At 55.8% G+C, this 21979-nt stretch overlaps 1 protein-coding gene across 2 annotated transcripts; it reads left to right on the top strand.

The window, feature by feature from the left end:
- Positions 1–1443: 1443 nt before the first annotated feature.
- AGAP2 (ArfGAP with GTPase domain, ankyrin repeat and PH domain 2) lies at positions 1444–21313 on the top strand. Of its 2 annotated transcripts, none has more exons than XM_061131271.1 (18): positions 1444–1689; positions 8190–8248; positions 8858–8945; positions 9133–9218; positions 9366–9513; positions 10339–10473; positions 10797–10906; positions 11339–11497; positions 11643–11729; positions 11814–11918; positions 12342–12504; positions 12686–12805; positions 13545–13673; positions 14854–15002; positions 15103–15193; positions 15317–15539; positions 15669–15924; positions 16111–21313. In XM_061131271.1, the coding sequence occupies exons 1-18, from the start codon at positions 1530–1532 to the stop codon at positions 16351–16353; spliced, it is 2511 nt and encodes an 836-aa protein (XP_060987254.1). In that variant the 5' UTR covers positions 1444–1529; the 3' UTR covers positions 16354–21313. The 2 variants fall into 2 exon arrangements, with proteins under 2 accessions (XP_060987254.1, XP_060987262.1); XM_061131279.1 differs by lacking the exon at positions 1444–1689 and adding an exon at positions 5349–6504.
- The last annotated feature ends 666 nt before the right edge of the window (positions 21314–21979 follow it).

The following is a 21979-nucleotide window of genomic DNA, read 5'->3' on the forward strand; positions in this document are numbered from 1 at the left end:
TAGGAACACAAATGAAAAACCTTCCTTCAGCCTTACAGAATGATTTACATTCGTGTGTACTGAGAGTCTATGACCTCGTAAGTGGCACCATCTTACCGCTCAAGTCAGACCGCAGGGCTTCCAACTTTGCGGCTTACTAGCTGTGTAACCTTTGGCCAGTTACTTAAGCTCCCTCTGCCTGTTTCCTCATCTGTAAAATGGGGATAAATAACCATACACCTACCTCTTGTGTTGTGAAAATTGAATGAGTTAATATACATATAGAATGCTTAGAATATATGTAGAATGGTTACCTGGCACATAGTAAACACTCACTGCTAGTTCTCTTTTGGACTATTTTACAGTTTCCAGTGGGTAATCCCAACTCTAATTCTCTTATCTCCAACTACACATTCATATATTAAAATCCCCCGTCCGTCACAAATTAGTATCAGTAAGATAAACAGGAGAAGAGGCATTTGGCAGGGCCAGAAAGGTTTAAGTCCTGAAACAAAATGATTCCATCAAACTACCCACTGTTTTCCTCTTCACTCCCTCCCCCCACCGCATCTTCTTTCTGTCCTTCAATTCTGCATCCACCCTCTTTCAGGGACTAAATCAAGGACAGGACAGTGGTATTAGGCATAGGGGAAGCTGGTTGGCAAGCATTTTAGTTGGGCAGTGTAGTGAAAAGTGTATCAGAATTATAATCAGAATACCTAAACCCGTATCTTTGTGTCACTTCTTACTGGCCTTTCTGAGCTTCAGTTTCCTTTTCTGCCAAATAGGGATAAAAATCCTACCCCTTGGGCCTGTTGTGAAGTCAGTATATATGAAAGTGTGTTGTAAACTATTAAGTGTTATAGACAAGTCAGTTATTATGAAAGTGAACACGGAGCCTGCTGGTTTTGTCTGGTTACGGCTTACTGTCTTCCATACCTTGTTCTCCCTGTGCCTACTTGGCCCTTTCAAGCAGGAGGTGGTTGCAGTGGGGTAGCCGACTAAGGGTTACATTGCAAGATGCTAAGTGTGTGAACCCTTTGGATGTGCAGAGTAGGTGGGGACTACAGCTGTAAGCTGGAATGCAGGGCATTAAAGGTGCCAGGCCGAGTGTGTGTGGATTCCTGTGAGGGTTTGAGAATGCACACAAACCTGTAGGTCACCAAGAGTTTGGGATTGCACCTGGGACCTGGCAGGCCACACTCTCCCCTCACCAACACCCGTCTTAATTAGCCACCTCCCACAGGAGGCCCTCGGATGCTCATTAAGGACTCTCCATCCACCGGGCTGGGGAGCTGTGGCAGGGGCTGGCGGGCAGAGCTGACGGGCCAACGCTAGAGGGGGTGGGTGATGCGGGAGGTAGTGCTGACCCAGGCTGTGGGTTTGAAACTCACCAGTCAGGAAGTGAAGTCGACAGACAGACGGAAGGGCGGGCAGGGGAGGGGTGTTCTGAGGCTGAGCAGAGGGGCCTTCTGGGGTTTGGGGGCTGTGGGGCCATGGGCTTCGGGAACAGTGGTTGCTCTTAGCCCAGCAAGACGGGTCTGGGCAACATGCATGCCCAGAGGCAGCTGGCCGTGGCTGCAGTTCGCGCAGAAGTCAGGCGACATGAGGTGGCCAGGCAGGCCCTAAACCGCCTCAGGAAGCTGGCAGACAGGGTGAGCGACCCTGAACTTCGGGACCGCATTCAAGCCTCGCTGGACAGCGTACGAGGTAAGAGAAGGATTTGCTCCCAACTTGGGTGTCTTGAGGACCAGCAGGGGCATATAAGGGCTTGCCGCGTCATCCATCATTTCCCAATCAGCCACTTTCTGGTTCCCAAGATGGAGCTTGGCCTTGGGGGAAGAATACATGTGGACAGGATGGAAAAAGACAGAGGAGGTATCATTCTTCCTCTTTCCCCGACTCTGCTCCTCCTCCCAGGGGATCAAAATAAAGGTCACTGCTGAGCTGACCTCAGCAATGGAGAAGTGGGTGAGCATGAGGAAGACAGGCCGTGACAGACCCATGGCAGACGTAGACCCTGCTGGGGGAGTCTGGGGCAGGAAGCAGTTTGGGACAGGAGGTTCCAGAACCGGATAATGTGGTCATTCCCAGGACCCACGAAGGATCAGTGACCTCTTGTTTTCCAGCTGTAGAGCGAACACACACACACACATGCATACCAGAAATACACCACGCAGAGCATCTCAGGCTCCCAGACACACGCGAACACTCACACAGCCTGCTCTGTGCAACTGAAAGTGCAGAGAAGTCCCTAGGTCTCTCCTCGGTCCCCTCTCCTCCCCGTACTCCTGTTCCTGCCTTCGCCCCACACACACCTTCCGCTCTACCTCCTTAGTGCCATTAGAGCAAGTGATGACAACACAGGGAGGAAGTGCTGCCATGGCAACACCATCCGCCACATCCTCCTGCCCACCCCAGCCTTCAGTCCTGTGGTGGGGCCCTGGCGGGAATAGCTTCTCTCTATCCACAAGGCCCCACCACTAGGGAACTAGTGGAGCTGGAGGTCATCTCTGGTCTGGTGTCATTTAATTTGCCTCTGAAGCTGCAGAGAGCCAATAAAAGCTAGCTACTTTGCTCACTAAAGGTGTCTGGGTGAAGCATATCCTCCATTGTACCCTGGTCTCTTCCAGGCTCTCCACGCTTAGCTGCCTATCTGGGGGTTGCAGTGGGGGGTGAGTGGGCAAGAGACTGTTCTTTCCATCAAGGATGGTTCCTGCCAGACCCCTCTGATAGTAGAGGCCAGCAGAAAGGAACTTTCGGTTCACTTGGGGAAGGAACAGTTTGATTCAGGTTCCTAAGGGAACAGTTGCATTCCTTTTTCGTTGCCTTTCTTCCACTGGTACCCCCTCACCATCTCTCCCCCACCTTTTGCCAAGACTTACAGCTGATACCTTCCCTACAGGAGTCAGAAAAGGAGACCTAGCGGGGAGTGGCCCCATGAGGCCTCCTAGGGAGGAACTGCAAGCTCCACCAGCTGCTTAAGGGAAAAAAAAAAGAGGGGGGGAGGAAAGAGTTTCAGTCCCGGTAGAGGAACACAGCTTATCTGTGGAGAGGAGGGAGAGAGAAAGGGTGGAGGCTAAACTCTCTGAGAAAACCACTCTTCCTAAGTGATTTGTTCCGCTCCACTCTAAGAGACAGGACTCTGCTCCCATTGAACATAAAGGAAAACGGAGACAACCAAAGGAAGGAATATTAAGCAGAAGCAACACATTTTCACCCTCTCTTTCAGAAAAGGCTGTTGAAGGGTCTTCCGTTCTGGGGATATGGTGTCATCCTTTTGCTGCGGTTGGGAGGGGGGCGCTGGTGGGTGCTGAGTGAGGACCGCGGAGGGATTGGGTACAAGTTTCAGGGAGAACAAAGGGCACCCAGCATCCTGGTACCGTCCCCCCCCCCCCCCCCATCCCCTACCAGGCCCAGCATGCCGCTGGCTTCTGCCTCCAAGAGCCGCCCACGGCAGCACTTATTATAGTCTCCGCTGCGTCAGGAGGGTGGGACGCCAAATTAGGGGAACGCTGAGACTCCCCGGGTCCCAGGGAGGGGACTTCAAGGCTGAAAAGGAGGCCTCCCTCGACTGGTGCCTCACACCTGCCCGTCTCATCATCTGTCTTCTATCGGCCTAGCCCTTTCAACCTTCTCCCTGGGCTGGAGGACAGTCAGCCTTAACTCCAGGGTCCCTAAAGGGCTGGAGGACACCGAGCATTTTCATTCTATCTCCTCTTTAACCTTCGGGGAAAAAGCCCCACCCCCGAAAACCTCAGGAGATTGAATGGGACTCAGAGGAGGCCTGGACCCTCTGCCGCAGCTGAGGGGGTCTGTATGTTGGGCCGCTAAATGCTCGGCTTGTGTGTAACCAGGTGTGAAGGTGGCGCCTCCATTGCCCGGCCGGTCCCCCCACCCACCGTCCGCACGGAGCCTCCTCTCTGCTTATCCCCGCTCTTTCTGAGGCGCTCTTGGAGCTACGGTTGCTATGGATACCGGATGCATTTTGGTATGGGGGGTGGTGTCGATTTGCAAACGTCTTCTTTCTCCTTCCACCCCAAGCTGGAGCCTTGGGACTCACTTTTCCTCCGGGCTCCTCCACTCCGTAGATCTCTCTCCACTTGAGGCAGCCCCTCCTTCCACCCACCCTGCTAAGTTCCATGTTTGTCCCCATCCCCGGGGAACACTTTCCAAGTTCACTTTGGGACAGTTAGGCTCAAGTCATGGCCCAGTCAATGCACTGCGTGTGGAAGGTGGGGGTGGGTGACGGGGCTGGGTCGTGGGAAGAGGAACCCGTGCAAGTACCTGGGGAAAACAAGGGGTCCTGGGAAAGGATTTCAAGGCTCCCCATTTTCCCACGTCAGCTTCCCCGCGATTGACAGTGAACCCGAATTTGCTCCGTTTTCGCCGGGGATTGCCCACCCATACAACGATTTTTACTCTCTAGCCTAAAGGCCACACCCAATGGTAGCGCTCCCTAACCGAGGTGTGCTGGGGAGGGGGGGGCTCGATGTTGGAGTAGGTGAGTCCAAGTTCCAGGAAATCCAGCCCAGGATTTGGGAGGGAAATCCAGTCCTGGATTTTGCACCGCCTTCGCAGACAGCCGTGCTGGTGGAGAGAAGGTGGGGGGGAGATTGGGTGGGGGGGCGGGGGGCCGCCTCCTCCTCACTGTGAGGGGAGCGCCCGGACACAGCGCGCATTCGGACCGAGCCGAGCCCCGGCGAGCCCCCCCGGACCCTGCGCCCGGATCTCACTCCCCTCCTCTCCCGGACCCCAGACCTGTGGGTTCCCACCCCCTCCGGCTTCCCTCCTTCCTCCCCCGCCGGCGCCTGTATCTCCATGCCCAGCATCCTCCCCGCGCCCCTGCGAATCCCCCGCACGACCAGCCCCATTAGCTTCCCACCCTCCTAAAGACCCCCTCTCCGACCCCCCATCCGCGGCCCCTGTCCCTCGAGTCCCCATTCCCCGCCCCTGCCTCCCCCGCACCGGTCTTCTCCCTCAGCCCCGGGTTCCTCTTTTCTGCCCCGTTTTCCTCCCTCTCCCCTTTTGCCCCCACTACAGTCCTCCCCGCCCTCCCCCGCCCATCTCAGCGCCCCCACCCAGGCCGGGGTGCAGGGTCCGGCGCGCCTCCTTGGAGCAGCACCAAGGTCCCGGGGTTCCAACGGGGTGGGGGCGCAGGGCGGGGAGCATGGGGAGGGGGCGCCCCGTGTGATGGGAGGGGGGCGCAAGCGAAGGCGGCGGCGGCGGCGGCGACAGCGGAGCCGGGCCGGGGGCTCAGCGGGGTCCGGGGGCTGGGGGCAGCAAGCAGGGCGGCCCCATGGCCGGGCCCCCCTGAGGCAGTCCGGGGGAGTCCCCTCCCCTCCCCAGCTCGGGGGTCTCGGGGCCCCATGAGCCGGGGCGCGGGCGCGCTTCAGCGCCGGACAACGACCTACCTCATCTCGCTGACCCTGGTCAAGCTCGAGTCGGTGCCTCCGCCGCCGCCTTCTCCGTCTGCGGCCGCAGCCGGCGCCCCTGGGACCAGAGGTACCGAGACCGCGGATCCCGGCAGCCCCCGAGGCGCTGACGAGCCGGGCAAGAAGCGGCACGAGCGGCTCTTCCACCGGCAGGATGCGCTGTGGATCAGCACGAGCAGCGCGGGCGCCGGGGGCGCCGAGCCCCTCGCCCTGTCCCCGGCTCCGGCCAGCCCGGCCCGCCCCGTCTCCCCGGCTCCCGGCCGCCGCCTCTCCCTCTGGGCCGCCCCTCCCGGACCCCCGCTCTCCGGGGGGCTGAGTCCAGACCCCAAGCCCGGGGGCGCCCCCACCTCCTCTCGGCGCCCCCTGCTCAGCAGCCCGAGCTGGGGGGGCCCGGAACCCGAAGGCCGGGCGGGCGTCGGCGTCCCCGGCTCGTCCTCCCCGCACCCCGGCACCGGCAGCCGGAGGCTCAAGGTGGCGCCTCCTCCGCCGGCTCCCAAGCCTTGCAAGACCGTGACCACGAGTGGCGCCAAAGCCGGCGGGGGCAAGGGCGCCGGTAGCCGCCTGTCATGGCCCGAAAGCGAGGGCAAGCCCAGGGTCAAGGGGTCAAAGAGCAGCGCCGGGACTGGAGTTTCTGCCGCCGCCGGCGCCGCCGGGGGAGGGGGAGCGGCCGCCACGACCTCTGGTGGGGTCGGGGCTGGGCCCGGAGTCCGAGGGAAGCTGTCCCCTCGGAAAGGCAAGAGTAAGACCTTGGACAACAGTGACTTGCACCCGGGACCGCCCGCCGGCTCTCCTCCTCCGCTGACCGTCCCAGCCACCCTGGCTCCCGCCTCTGCCGTCTCCGCCGCCTCCGCGCTGCCCACCGGGCCTGCAACTCCAGTCACTCTGGAGGCTCCGGCTCCCGGGCTGAAGCGGGGCCGTGAGGGGGGCCGAGCATCCACTCGGGACCGCAAGATGCTCAAGTTTATCAGCGGCATCTTTACCAAGAGCACAGGCGGGCCTCCCGGCCCCGGGCCCCCTCCCGGACCCCCAGGCCTGTCTTCCAGCAGCGGGTCTAGGGAGCTGCTGGGTGCAGAGCTCCGCGCCTCTCCCAGTGAGTAGGCCCAGGGCCTGAGGACAGGGAGGGGAGGGCACCTGGAATGCTCAGCTCGGGGTGGAGGAGTGGTGTGCAGGGCTGACGAAGAGCAGCTTCTTGGGTGGACGGATGAGCCAGGTTCATTTCTCTGCCAAGAACTGGGGCAAAAAGGATAAGAAGTCCTAGAAGCGGGGTGAGTAGGCATTGTGGGACATGGGAGACGACGATGTCAGAGGGACTCAGAAAGCCTCAGAGCTTTCTGGGATAAATAATGCCCTTGGTCAGCATGGTTGTAGGAAATTGCTCCCAGAGAGGCCCCAGACTCCACTCCCAGCTTCAGCTGGCCTCTGGGAGCATGGAAACGGCTTTGCTTTGCCCAGAGGGTTACTGAGGGAGAAAGGGGTGGGGAAGCCTGTTTCTCCTGAGCACTCGGGGTGGGTGGCAGCAGAGTGACCTTGCTGACAGTCCTCGCCCGGGACAGGTCTTTTGCTGGGCTGAGAGCAGGCTGGTGAGGCCTCTAGGAGGAAGGGACAGGGTTCTTTCCATGCAGGGAAGGCGAATTGGGCGGTACAGGAGTGCGCGGGGGCGGGAACGTGCTGAACACTTGCGTGTGAAGTGAGGGGTTGGATAGGTAGCCTCACTCCCCGCCACCGCCCACCCCAGCCCCAGAGTGCACTGAAATTCCTAGGGGGCCTGACCGGGAGTGACTCAGTGGGGTGGAACTGCTGCAAAGGCAATTCTTACCCCTGGAGACTTGGGAGGGGGTACGGAGAAAGTAGTTTTTTTTCCGGTGGCGGGGGCGGGTGGGGGGGGGCTGTCTTTATTTATTTATTTTCTGGAAGAGAGAGGTGAGGGCCTCTAGGTTCAGCTCACACTCCCAGGAGAGGTGGCGAGTCCGGGAGCGCAGGCGGCCCCCGGCGTTTGGCTCTGGAGCGGGTGGGAGCAGATGGCTCCGGATCCCAGAGTTCCCGCCGCAGCTGCGGCGCCCCGGGAACGTCCGGCTAGTGTCAGGCGCGGGGGCTGGACCCGGCGGGCGGAAGGAGCATCTTTCCTCTCCCGCCCCCCGCCCTATCCCTCCCCAGGCCGGTGGCTTCTCTCGGCCTGGGAGTGGAGCCCGGTTCCCCATCGTTCTTCTGGAGGGTGCCGGTGAGAAGGGTATGAGCGGGGGGTATAGAAAAATCCAAGCTCCATTCCTTGGGCTGTGGGGAGGGGTCAGGTCCACAGTGCCGTTGACCTTGAAAAGGGGGAATGATATCTTCACTTCAGGTTCTGTCCTATGAAAGGGAGATTGAGGCGGACCCACTCCCTCCTATGTCCCAGTCCCTTTTTCTGGGGATTTACCCTGGGAATCAGTCAGTTTGGTAAGCAGGACACCTTTTCGCCTTCCAGAGGGAAGACCCCGTCACTGTCAGAGCCTTGGTCCCCCAGTCTGGGACAGGGACTCACGTTTGGGGATGTGTTTTAAGGGAGATGCCCGCTGAAGTATTTTTGTCTTGCTGGCTCTGTTGCTAAGCAACCACTGAGCGGCAGCAACAGCTGTGGGGAGAGAGACTGGGATGGGAGGACTGGGGACCACTCTCAACTCAGCTTTTCCACACAGCTCTCCAGCCCAGGCAGGGCAACTACAAAAGGAGGAGGGGTAACAGGGTTGGGAGCCCTCCTTGGCCTGGAGTATCCCTCTTAAGACTCCTTTTCTGTTACAGAAGCTGTGGTCAATAGCCAGGAATGGACTTTGAGCCGCTCCATTCCTGAACTGCGCCTGGTAGGTAACCCAGTCTCCTTGTCTGTGTGAAGGTTGATCTCCCTGCCACTGGCACTTTCAGCTCTCACCATCACCTCTTCCCTGCCCCCCCCCCTCTATGAAAATGGGGAATAGCTTTCCAGTTCTCCTGAGATTCTAGCTTCATAGCGCCTTCCCAGGGCTTGATACATCCTCATAACTACTTCTTCTATAGTTTCCCTTCTTCCTGCTGGTCCACGATCCTCTCCCAGGTTTCTCCTCATTTCTGACTTCTCCCCTTCAGCCCTTCAGGTTCTGTTGCCTAGAACTGGGTAAAAATTTCCAACTAGTGCCTAGAGCTGTGACATGTCCCTCACCAGACATGCATCTGATATGTTTCCTAAACAACAGAACACCAAAAAAAAAAAAAAAATGGCACTGAATTGACATTCTTCAGCTTGTGATCATTTCTTACAACACTCGTGGCCTGATCCTCGCAAATGCCCTCCTGACTGATGTCACCCAGGCCCTGTAGAACCCTGCTTGGAAGACTTAACACTGCCAGTCCCTCTGAGTTCTCTGGAATGTTCAGACTCAGTCATCCTGCCTCGTCTTAATTCCTTCCATCTCTGCTCCACAACCTTCCCTCAGGGCGTGCTGGGCGATGCCCGGAGCGGGAAGTCATCGCTTATTCACCGATTCCTGACCGGTTCATACCAGGTGCTGGAGAAGACAGAGAGTGAGTTCTCAGGAGCCGCAGTAAGCTAAGGATTGGGGTCAGGGCTCTGGGCAGTGTGATTAATGACTCTGCAGGTATGGTGACCAGGGGGAACGATGCAGCCACAACAGCTAAAATACAAGGAGCATGGGGAGATTTGGTGATCTGTGACCTCTGACCTCCTATCACTCCCAACTCTTCTGGACAGGTGAGCAGCACAAGAAAGAAATGTTGGTGGATGGACAGACTCATCTGGTGTTGATCCGAGAGGAAGCTGGGGCGCCTGATGCCAAGGTGAGGGATGAGATGATGGGGTAGGCAGGTGGGCTGGGGTCAGCACTGGCCAAAGGAGAGGCCTCTGGTTTCCCAGGTCTCCTTGGGAATAACATCCAGAGGAGTGGACCTGTCTGACCATCCATTTGCTCCCTCACCCTCCGCAAGTTCTCAGGCTGGGCAGATGCTGTGATTTTCGTCTTCAGCCTGGAGGATGAGAACAGTTTCCAGGCCGTGAGCCGTCTTCATGGGCAGCTGAGCTCCCTTCGGGGTGAGGGACGAGGAGGCCTTGCCCTGGCATTGGTGGGGACACAAGGTAAGGGGGGTGCTGGGGAAGCACTGCTTTCAGGGGAGTTGCGACTGTGTATCACCCAACGCAATGAGAGCTCGGCAAGGTGTGTGGACAGGGCCCCTGGGATTTCAGTAACCCTCCGGAAGGAGCCTGGTCTTTAAGTAAGAGTCGTTAAACCGAACACAAACTCCCCAGGGTCTGAGAGAGAAAAGAGGACCCCCCCCCCCCCCAGGAAGGGCAGCTGCAGTGGCCACCGCCTTCCTCTGATGTGTCACCCGCTGGGTGTTCCCACACTGCTGTTTCCTGATGCCACCACCAGGCCCTCTTCCCCAGCAGAGCCAAGAAAAGCTTCTCCAGGACCCACCTGTACGAAGCTGGCAGGTCTTTCCTTCTGGACGCCTGTCCCGCAGGTGGCTGCTTCCACCTGTGGCTTGCCTCCTGGCTTCCTGCTGCAGATGAGCAGCCCACCCGTTACCACGGACGTTCAGCCTCATCCCGGTTCACATGCTGCCAGGTGTCCCCCCATTCAGCTCAGGACTCATTGAATTCGCAGGGCAGGGGGAGTGCCACTCAGGAGTCTCAGCCACGTCAGACCTCATCAGGACGTTCCAGTCAGCTCTGGAGTATTCTTTGAAGACTCGCACACCGAGCTCACTCAGCCTGCTCGTGATGCAGCTGGGCCCAACATTCAGAAAAGGCTATACGCTCCCATCGCACCCGGTCATAGGAGGGATATCGTCTCATACCGTATCCCTAGTGGTCCCAGACTAGGACTAGAGCCCAGAAGAAAGGAAAGCAGCAGAGTGGGCATGGGACCCCTCATCCACCACTCCTCTCTCGTCTCCTCAGACAGGATCAGCGCTTCCTCCCCACGCGTGGTGGGCGATGCTCGAGCCAGGGCCCTGTGTGCTGAGATGAAGCGCTGCAGCTACTATGAGACTTGTGCAACCTATGGGCTCAATGTGGATCGGGTCTTCCAGGAGGGTGAGCTTGGCCATACCCTGCATGTGTTGGGGAGCGGGGGACTTGGAGATTCCTTAAGGTCCCACCTCCAGGCCTCCCTCTGTGAGCGACAGGAAATTAGCCTGCGTGGGAGGGAGGAGGGACCAGGGAGGTCAGAGAAGGTTTGCTTAATAACCACAGGTCCTTCTGGGCAGGAGGAGCTGGCAAGGCCACAGGTGGCATGAAGGCCATGGTGACAAGGAAGTTGGAGCCTGTTATCTCCTGGGCATTTCTCAAAGTTGGGCACGAAAGGGTGGTCTTGGATATCTGCCCTGCTGATGCCTTCTTCCCCTCCCCTCCCCCAGTGGCCCAGAAAGTGGTGACCTTGCGAAAGCAGCAGCAGCTTCTGGCTGCCTGCAAGTCCCTCCCCAGCTCCCCAAGCCACTCAGCAGCTTCCACTCCTGTAGCTGGGCAGGTGAGTCAGGGTTTCAGGGTCCAAAGAAGGGCTGGTGGGAATTGGAGGAGGGGCTGGCGACCCAAGGAGAGGGACAGAGAACCCCAGGGAGTTGTGGCGGTGAGGGCAGATGGAAATGGCGGCGACAGTTTGTAGAAAATGCACCTGACTGGAAATCAACCAGGTTTGAAACACCATTTGCAGTGTCCTTGAGCAACTCACCTAAACATCCCAAGGTTGTCAGGAAAATTGTATGGCATAATACTTGTGAAGTCAACCTTTGCAAAATCTAAAGCACTGTGACAACGCTAGTGAGGAGTTTTCTTATTAATGGTAATACAAATAAATGGTGATGAGATGAGGGAATATCTCAAATTTCTCATCACTCAATGTAATTGTAACCCGGTAGGCTGGGGGCCCCTCGGCGGTTCTGAGCCCTCCGTTTGCCTGCAGGCTGGTAACGGGGGCCACACTAGCGACTACTCTTCCTCTCTCCCATCCTCACCCAATGTCGGTCACCGGGAGCTCCGGGCTGAGGCAGCTGCAGTGGCCGGATTGAGCACCCCAGGGTCCCTGCACCGGGCAGCCAAGCGTAGGACCAGCCTTTTTGCGGTATTGGACATTGTAACCCCCTATCCGCCTGTCCCCTGTTACCTGCCTATCTTTCCTGGTCCCTAAATCTGTTGGCCCTTCACCTGTCTCCCATGTCCTTCCATAAGCATATCCATCCTCTAATTGATGCCAATAACCGTTCCAGAATCGTCGGGGCAGTGACTCTGAGAAACGGAGCTTGGACAGTCGGGGAGAGACAACGGGAAGTGGGCGAGCCATCCCCATCAAACAGGTGGGTGGTCCAGGGACTGGGGTCGGGCTGGGGGGAGCTGGTCTTCACTGGGTTTTCTCCCACATGTCTCTTTCCATTCTTCAGAGCTTCCTCCTAAAGCGAAGTGGCAACTCCTTGAACAAAGAATGGAAGAAAAAATATGTGACCCTGTCCAGTAATGGCTTCCTACTCTACCACCCCAGCATTAATGTAAGTGCTGGAGGCTGGCTGGGACCCAGTGGCTGGCCTCAGGTGCACGTTTAGCTCTTCCAGTCTGTGCCTCTAGCAGATATCAACGCTGGTTCTGGGGAGTGCTGGTCCTCTTCTTTTTACTTGAGCAAAACATCTGTTAGGCAGCGACCATGTGCCCGTGCTGCAGACGGAAATGTAAATCCATCTCCCGAGGACTTGCAGCCTAGTGCGAGCAGATGGAGAAAAGACCTCTGTCTGGCCTGCCATTCAGGGATGCTTTCTGGGGGAGACACTGCTGGGCCCAGTCTGTTGGGCTCATCCCAAGCCAGTCAGCTCCCAGAGCCCTCTCTCCAGCCCCTCTCTGCCCATAATACTGGCTGCCTCCCAGCACCGCTGAGGACCCAACATTCCCTACACTCTCAACCCCCTATACTCCCGTAGGATTACATCCACAGTACCCATGGCAAGGAGATGGACTTACTACGAACAACAGTCAAGGTCCCTGGCAAGCGGCCCCCACGGGCCATCTCTGCTTTTGGCCCCTCAGCCAGCATCAACGGGCTGGTCAAGGACATGAGCACGGTCCAGATGGGGGAAGGTCCTGGTGAGTGGGGCTGCTGACAGGGGGGCAGGAGAGGGGCCAGGGCTCGCAAACAGAGGAGGAGGAAGGAAGAGGGGACTGGGGCTGGTTAAACGGGAAGGGGGGCAATGACCAGGGACCACGGAAGGAATCACTCAGAGACTGGGCGACTCACTGAGGACTTATTTTCTTCTCCATCTGACAGAAGCCACCACTCCTGCCCCGAGCCCCAGCCCCAGCCCCAGCTCCCTGCAGCCACCACCAGACCAGACATCCAAGCACCTGCTGAAGCCAGACCGGAACCTGGCCCGAGCCCTCAGCACCGGTCAGTAAGGAATCACCCTCCACTTACTGCGTTCCAGGTCCAGAAGGGATGCAGCGGGAAGTAAAACTGGGGTGGGAGCTTGGAGGCTGGACTCAGTGAAAGAGTGGACACCCCAAGCAGTGATTGGGTACCCAGCACCAAGCTCAGTCATACCGTGTTTAGCATAATGGCTGAGACAAGTGGGTTCTAGAGCTAAGCTGCCTGAACTTGAACTTGAATCCTGGCTTGCCACTTGGGCAGGTTACTTGACCTCTCCACATCTCAGTTTCCTCATCTGTAAAATGGAGATAATAGTTTCTACCTCAGAGGGTTGCTTTGAGGCTTAAACTGAGAACATTGTCCAGCACATAGCCAGCCATCAATGTTTGGAATGTTTGGAAATATGTATTTTTTAAACAAATAGCAAGTAACATTGTAACAAGTGGTCCTCACAACAACCTTGTTGGGTCAAGATTATTATCCCCATTTTAGGGATGAAGAAACTGAGACTCAGAAGATTAAGTGACTTGCTCAAGGTCTCAAGGCCAGTAAGTGGCAGAGCCAGGATCTGAGTACAGGTCTGACTCTAAACCACTCATCTGCCCTTCTCCCCAGGATTGATCAAGGGGGACCTCCTAGAGAGGGATGGCTGAGGAGGGGGACCCTAAAATGCCAAATGTAGTTCAGGGGAGACAGGCTATGGAGAAATCAGGGCATCTGTGGAGGCGGCAGCTGAGGCAGCTGTGTTCCCCTCCCCAAGACTGTACCCCATCTGGAGACCTGAGCCCCCTGAGTCGGGAGCCCCCTCCTTCTCCCATGGTGAAGAAGCAGAGGAGGAAAAAGCTGACGACACCATCTAAAACTGAAGGCTCGGCTGGGCAGGCTGAAGGTGAGGCCCTGGGGGGCAGTTCCACTCTCACCCTCACCCCCAAACTCCAGGTCACCCTGCAGGAGGGGAAAGGTGCCTGAGCGGAGTGCTTGGCTATCATCACCACTCTGTACATTATTTAGTGAAAAATGGATGGATGCCCCTCGGCCCCTGTGCTTCCTTCTGTTCCCCAGCCAATGCCTTTTATGGCAATAGACCCCAGCCCCTGTTCTCAATGACCCCTGTAAGTCTGTAGCTCCCGCTCCCTCTCCTAATGACCCTCTAGTTCCTGTTCCGGACCCAACTCTGCTTAACACCGCAGCCCCTGTGCCCAGAAGGCCCCCTTCTCCCCCAGGACTCGGCCCCTGACTTCAGTGTCCTCCAGTGAGTCCTTAGCTCCTGGGGTCTGCCCACCCAGCTCCTGTTCCCAATAACTTTCTCTGATTGCCAAGCCCCCACAACAGCCTTTGACTACAGTGATTTCCATTCCTGCCTCCCTGTGACTTCCCACAGACCCATGAGACTCCTCCTGAACCCCAGGGACCCCTCACCCCTGGCCTCTGAACTCCTGTCTCCCTTCCCCATGTTCCCTCAGATCCTGGTTCATCCCTTCCCCTCCCAGAGACCCGGCTCCTCATTGGTCATGATCCCCGGTCCCTACCGCCCCTGCTCTCTGCCGGGTGCTCAGACCCAGGTTCCAGATCTGCCTCCTCTCATGGCTCTTGGCTTCCGCTCTTCTCTGCTCGGGGGCCACTGACTTTGGTTCTGCTTTCTCTCCCCATCTCTGTCCTGCTTTCTCTCTGTCACTCTCTCTCTCCATCTCTCCATCTGCCTCTCTTTTTCTCCTTTCTTGGTCTCTTTCTCTGCTCTGCTCTCCATTCTGTCTCTATCTCCTTTGCTTCGGGAAACCAGCCAAGCGCAAAATGTGGAAACTAAAATCCTTTGGTAGTTTAAGAAATATTTATAAAGCAGGTAACAAGTGGGGAGCTGGGTGGGGCGCTGAGCTGGGGTGCAGAGGGGTGGGGGTGCCCCTGCCTTCCCCTGCATGTGCGGGCTTCCTGCTCTCCCGCCCCCTCCGCTTCCCCAACCACTCTGCTCCACTCCCAGGGGCTTGGGATGGATCTCTGGGAGGAATGGTTTGGGCCAGGCAGCTCCTGTTTGAATTCTGTCCCTAATGACCCCATCCCATCCCCCCACCTAGAGGAAAACTTCGAGTTCCTGATCGTGTCCAGCACTGGTCAGACGTGGCACTTTGAGGCAGCCAGTTTTGAGGAGCGGGACGCCTGGGTTCAGGCCATCGAAAGTCAGATCCTCGCCAGTCTCCAATGCTGTGAGAGCAGCAAGGTCAAGGTAAAGGGTCGGGTGTTGGGCGGAGAGCAGAGGTGAGTGTCTGAGGCATCCGGAGAAGGGCTCAGAGGGAGAGTCTGACTAATTCCAACCCTTTCTGCAGCTGCGCACAGACAGCCAAAGCGAAGCGGTGGCCATCCAGGCGATCCGGAATGCCAAGGGGAACTCAATCTGCGTGGACTGCGGGGCCCCCAGTGAGCACAAGGGGGCAGTGGAGAGATCCGGGAGGGAGTGCGGTTCGCTGGAATTGATGAATGCTGCTGGGTGGCCCGTCCAGCTGTTCGGCCAGGGAGCTGACCCCTGCATTCCGTCCCCAGACCCCACGTGGGCCAGCTTGAACCTGGGCGCACTCATCTGCATCGAGTGTTCTGGCATTCACCGGAACCTGGGCACACACCTGTCCCGCGTTCGCTCGCTCGATTTGGACGACTGGCCGCGGGAGCTGACCCTGGTGCTGACAGCCATTGGCAACGACATGGCCAACCGCGTGTGGGAGAGTGACACGCGGGGCCGCGTCAAACCCACGCGGGACTCTTCGCGGTGCGCATGCAGAAGAGGGGTGGGGGCGACTTAGTGTGTGGAGCTCCCAAGAGGGTCCCCTGGGTAGGGAGCAGAGGTCTTGGGGTGGGAGGTCCCTAGAGCCTTTCCTGTTGATCTCCGGTCCTGCAGGGAGGAGCGTGAGTCATGGATTCGCGCCAAGTACGAACAGCTGCTGTTCCTGGCTCCGCTGGGCACTTCCGAGGAACCGCTGGGCCCCCAGCTGTGGGCCGCGGTGCAGGCCCAGGACGTGGCCGCCGTCCTCCTGCTTCTGGCCCACGCGAGGCACGGGCCGCTCGACACCAGCGTGGAGGACCCGCAGCTTCGCTCCCCACTTCACCTGGCGGCCGAGCTCTCCCACGTCGTCATCACGCAGCTGCTGCTGTGGGTAGGTGAACCGACGCTGGTACAGGGGGCTTCGAGGGCTCCGTCTGGGAAACAGGCAGGCGCGCAGTGGGCGCGGCGAGATCCCCAAACGCACCCCGTGCGAGCGGGCCTGGCGACCCGGGGGAGCCGGCGGGAGGGGATTGGCCCCGGGGACGCACCGTGACGCGGCCGTCTCCGCCCTCTCTAGTACGGCGCCGACGTGTCCGCCCGCGACGCGCAGGGCCGCACCGCGCTCTTCTACGCCCGCCAGGCCGGGAGCCAGCTGTGCGCCGACATCCTTCTCCAGCACGGTTGCCCGTGCGAGGGCGGCAGCGCGGCCACCACCCCCAGCGCGGCCACCACCCCCAGCATCACCGCCACGCCCAGCCCCCGCCGCAGGAGCAGCGCCGCCAGCGTGGGCCGAGCCGACGCCCCAGTCGCGCTGGTATAGTTGCGCCGCCGGAGAGACACCCCCACCCCCCCACGGGCCGGGCACCTCCACACCGGGTGACCGCTGGACAGATGCACCCACTCACCTCTCCGATCCGCACGTCGTTCCCGCGGGAGCACTTCTTCCCTCACCCCATCCCCGCAAGAGGGTACAGCCCCCGCGCCTCCCGGAGGACACAAACTCACTTCCCTCTCCCCAGCGAGGCATGGAGACCCCAGCTTGACACGCACCCTCTCCACCGTTTCCACACTCGGATTGCTCTGGGTCTACCCGCTGGGTGTTTGCTGGAGGGACTCCCCCGCCGAGGTCCCTGCTCCTGGCCGTTTGGATGTGCCCGCTCGCGCCCCCTAGGGGTGGGGGAAAGGACTACGTCCTGCCTGGGTTCCACTGTCCCAGGCGGGAGCATTTGCCCAGGCTGGCTCCTGGGGCGACGCCACGCCACAGGGAGGGGTTAGTACGCGGGAAGGCTCGCGCTGGGACTTGGGGCCGATAAGGGGGACCCTACCCCTTCCATGCTAACCTCACTGCCCAGGGAAGGGGGAAGGGCAGCGAGGGGCAGGACCCCTGCTGCCCATGGGGGTAGGGGGTCCCCAACCCTTTCCGTGAAAGGGACCAAGAGGAGTGGAAATCAGGACGTTCCCCCCACATCCACCCATGGATGGAAGCTAAAGGGTCGGGGGAGCCGAAAACCTGGGTCCCTCCTCACTGCTATCTTGGGAGGGAGAAGGGACGGAGCAAGAGCGGGCTTAAGGGGGACTGGGGCGGGGCCTTGTAATTTATTGCTTTGTTCCCCAACCAAGGGGCGGGGCGGGCAGGGCTTGGGGAGGGCGTTTCAGGGTAGGGGAAGCCGAGGGTGGGCAGAGGGTGGGGCGGGGCGGGGGTGCTCTCGGGTTGTGAGTGTCTGTGACCGTGACGGCGTCCCTGTGACTGTGCAGCGCCCGTGGTGATCTGGGGGCGGGGGCACCCCTACAGTGGGGCCCCTCCCCCACTATTCTTCCTGTCCAGCCCCTCCCTCCCACTGGAGCAGCTCCAGACCCATCCCTCAACCCCATGATCCCTCCCAGCCAGGGTCAAGATGGTGTGAGGTGGCTGGGAGGGTTTCCAGACCCCCCCTGTCCCATCCCCAGAAAAGGGGTGGTGGGGTGAATTTCCCCGGCCCAGCCCCGCCTCCCTAGATCAACCCAGCCCTTGGGCCGTCTGTGTCAGTGGTTTCCGGTCTTTTCTTTTTTTTTCTCCTGGCTAAAATATTTTGCAGAGGACCAGGTAATTGGGGAGAGAAGAGGGGCGGGGGCAGCAGGGGATACTACCCCCTCATCTCCTCCAAGGCAAGTGGTGTGAATCTTCATCAACAGCAATTAAAGAGGAAGTGATTTTGTCTAGGGGGTGAGCTGCTGGTCTGTTCTTGAAGAGCTGGGTCAGAGAATGGCCTTGGTCAGGCTGGGGAACTGGAGGTGGGAGAGGGCTAGGGAGGGTGCTTCCTGCTGGGGCTGGTGGCAGAGTATCCAGGGGCAGGAGGTGGTAGGTCAGGTACTCCATCATGAGCAACAACAGCTCCTGGGGTGGAAGGAGACAGGCAAGTCAGAGCAACACTGGGGACCCAGGGAGTAGAGAAGTCACTAACTCCTAAGATGACTCCTGTTCCGGGCGGGAGTTGGGGTGTGACGTTTAGAGAAGACTCAGGAGGGGGCTGCTTGGAGGAATGAGAAGATAGGGTCGCTTTGGTTAAGAGCAAGAACTTTGGAGTCACATCTGGTTTTGACACCAGTACCTCCACGTCATAGTTAAGTGATCTTGGATAGGTTCTCTTGGTGGCATCTGTTTATTTCTAATCTGAACAATATCTGCTCAGAGGGCCCCTGGTCAGGGCTCCAGCCTCAGCCCTGGAGGACCACCCCAGGCCAGACTACTCCCTTTGAGGTACCAGAAGTAGAGCTTTATAGAGTCCCTCTCCTGGTAGGGAGGGAAGAGCTGGGAGATCTCCCAACCACAGATGTTCCTGGTGTCGCAAACGCCAGTTCCGCTGAGGCAGACATCTGCCCACCCCCACGACATGCACAAGACTGCAAGGACAGGGCAGCCTGAGGCCAGCACCGCACCAGGAGCTGCAGCATCTTGTGGCTCAGCATGTAGCCAGTCCTGCTGTTCTTCGTCTGCAGCCGAAAGCATTGGCCTGGTAGAGGGGCCAGATGGGAATGCTGTTGGGCCAGCAGCCTGGGCACAGCCACACACGCGTTGTCAGCCACCTTAATAAACCAGTCTATGGCCCATTGTCTTCCGGTAGAGTTGGTTCCGGCCCCCCAGGCACACCCAGCCCCACGAGGGACATTCGGCTACAGGTGCGCCACTGAGCCGATTGCATGAAGGAGCCCAGGTCCCGCTCACGTGGGAGGCCCCACTTCTGCAGGATCCTAGGCTGGGTGACCTCCCAGGAGAAGGTGGAGTCAGGGTTGCAGATGTAGTCGCAGGTGTGTGGTCTGGGAAGGCAGAGCAAGAGGAAGAGAGGCAAGTAGCAAAGAAGACTCGACTGGGAGACCCAGCCACCATGCCCCCTTCCTCAGAGCCCCTGGATGCCCCCGCTCCATCCTCACTTCCTTTTTTGGTAGCAAACGCTCACTCCCTTCCTCAGAAGCTTGAATGTGAGAGACTGGGGGAAGGAAACAAGGGCCCTGGAGAGGATGAATGACCACAGGGAACCAGAGGCGTGTGGGATGTTCCTTTTGGTTCCTAGCAGTGAAAGGTGGTCAAGGTGTCAGCAGTCCCACATCAGATCCCCACACTAAGGCCTCCACTGGCTTCTTTCTGTCATGGGCTGTGGGAAATGTAAAAGGTGGTCCCCCAGACTGTGGCAGAATAGGACCCTAGAAGTGGATTCCCTGCGGGCTGGAGGGGAGCTGCTGCCCCTAACCTCCACGCCAACCTCCCCGTTCCCCTTGGTGTCCTCACCTGGATTCCTGCTTCCATCTGCTGCCCCTCTTCCAGTTACCATCTGCCGCACGTCCTGCTCCCCTCTTGTTTGCCTTAGCACAGCTGGGAGTTTTACCAGAAGCCAAAGGAAAGTAAAAAGGAATTTATTATTGAAAGTACAAAATGATTAAATCTAGCAAAGTCTCTAGAACTCTATTTTCTTTTTTATTTATTTTTATTTTCTATTGAATTATGTAGTTGATTTACAGTGTTGTGTTATTTTCTGGTGAACAGCAAAGTGATTCAGTTACATATACATATATATGTGTATATATACACCCACACGTATATACATATTTTTTTTTGTATTCTTTTCCACTATGATTTATTACAGGGTATTTAATATGGTTTGTTCCCTGTGCTATACAGTAGGACCTTGTTGTTTATTTTATATATAACAGTTTATGTCTGCTAATCCCACACTCCTGATTTATCCCTCCCCCACCCACTTTCCCTTTTGGTAACTAGAAGTTTGTTTTCAATATCTATGAGTCTATTTTTATTTTATAAATAAGTTCATTTGTATCATATTTTAGACTCCACATATAGGTGATATCATATGATATTTATCTTTCTGACTTATATAGTATAATTTCTAGGTCTATCCATGTTGCTTCAAATGGCACCATTTCATTCTTTTTTTATGACTAAGTAGTATTCCTGTGTGTGTATATGCCACATCTTCTTTATCTGTTTATCTGTCAATGGACATTTAGGTTGCCTTCATGTCTTGGCTATTATAAATAGTGCTGCAATGAACATTGAACTACATGTATCTCTTGGAAGTAGTTTTCTCTGGATATATACCCAGGAATGGGATTGCTGGATCACATGGCAACTCTTTTTTTTTAAGGAACCCCCATACTGTTTTCCATACTTGTTACACCAATATATATCCCCACCAACACTGTAGGAGAGCTCCCTTTTCTCCACACTGCCTCCAGCATTAATTATTTGTACACATTTTTAATGAAGGCCATTCTGACCAGTGTGAGGGGATGCCTCATCATAGTTTTGATTTGCATTTCTCTAATAATTAGCAATGTTGAGCATCTTTGCATGTGCCTATTGATCATTTGTGTCTCCTTTGGAGAAATGTTTACGTCTTCTACCCATGTTTTGATTCAGTTGGTTTCTATTGTTGTTACTGAGTAGTATGAGCTGTTTGTATATTTTGGAAATTAAGCCCTTGTTAGTTGCATCATTTGCAAATATGTTCTCCCAGTCCATAGGTTGTCCTTTTATTTCATTTATGGTTTCCTTTGCTGTGCAAAAGTTTATGTTTGGTTAGGTCCCATTTGCATATTTTTGCTTTTATTTCTATTGCCTTGGGAGACTAACCTATGAAAACAATATGATTTATGTCAGAAAATGTTTTGCATATGTTCTCTTCTACGAATTTTATGGTGTCATATCTTATGTTTAAGTCTTTAAGCCATTTTCACTTTATTTTTGTGATTGGTGTAAGGGAATGTTCTAACTGCATTGGTATACATTCAGCTGTCCAACTTTCCCAACACCACTTGCTGAAGAGACTGCCTTTTTTTCCATTGAATATTCTTGCCTCTTTTGTCAAAGATTAATTGACCATAGGTGTATGGGCTTGTTTCTGGGCTCTTTATTCTGTTTCATTAATCCATATGTCGGTTTTTTTGTTTGTTCATTTTTCTGGTTTTGCCAGTACCATGCTGTTTTGATTACTGTAGCTTTGTAGTATGGTCTGGGGTCTGGCAGGGTTATGTCTTTAACTTTGTTCTTTTTTCTCGGTATTGTTTTGGGAATTCTGGATCTTTTATGGTTCTATATACATTTTAGGATTATTTGTTCCAGGTCTGTGAAAACTGTCATGGGTGTTTTGATAGGAATTGTATTAAATCTATAGATTGCTTTGGTAGTATGGCCATTTTAATAATATTAATTCTTCCAATCCAAGCGCTTAGGCTGTATTTCCATTTCTTTGAATCATCTTCAATTTCCTTTATCAATGTTTTATAGTTCTCAGCATGTAAGTCTTTCACCTTCTTGGTCAAGTTTATTCCTAAGGTTTTTTTTTTTTTTTTTTTTTGATAATGTTATTTTAAAAGGCATTTTTTTTTTTTTTTACTTTCCCTTTCTGACATTTCGTTGTTAGTGTAAAGAAATGCAACAGATTTCTGTATATTAATCTTGTATCCTGTATCTTGCTGAATTCATATATCTGTTCTAGTAGTTTTTGTGTAGTGTCTTTAGAATTTTTTGACCTAGTATAATGTCATCTGCATAAATGGCAGTTTTACCTCTTTCCTCTCAATCTGGATACATTTTGTTTCTTTTCCTTGTCTGATTGCTATGGCTAGGACTTCCAATACTATGGTGAGAGTGGGCATCCTTGTCTTCTTCCAGATTTTAGCAGAGAGGCTTTCCACTTTTCACCATTGAGTATTTTATAATCTGTGGGTTTGTCATAAATAAACGGCTTTTATTGTGTTGAGATGTGTTCCTTCTGTACCCACTGTGGTAAGAGTTTTCTTTAAAATCGTGGATAGATGTTGAATTTTATTAGATGCTTTTTTTCATCTATTGAGATGATCATGTGGTTTTGTCTTTTCTTTTGTTGATGTGGTGTATCACCTTGATCTTTGTATACTTGTCCCAAGGACTATCCTTGTCTCAAGGATGAATC

The sequence above is a fragment of the Dama dama genome, chromosome 3 (genome assembly GCF_033118175.1).
Source record: "Dama dama isolate Ldn47 chromosome 3, ASM3311817v1, whole genome shotgun sequence".
In the NCBI taxonomy this organism is placed as follows: domain Eukaryota; kingdom Metazoa; phylum Chordata; class Mammalia; order Artiodactyla; family Cervidae; genus Dama; species Dama dama.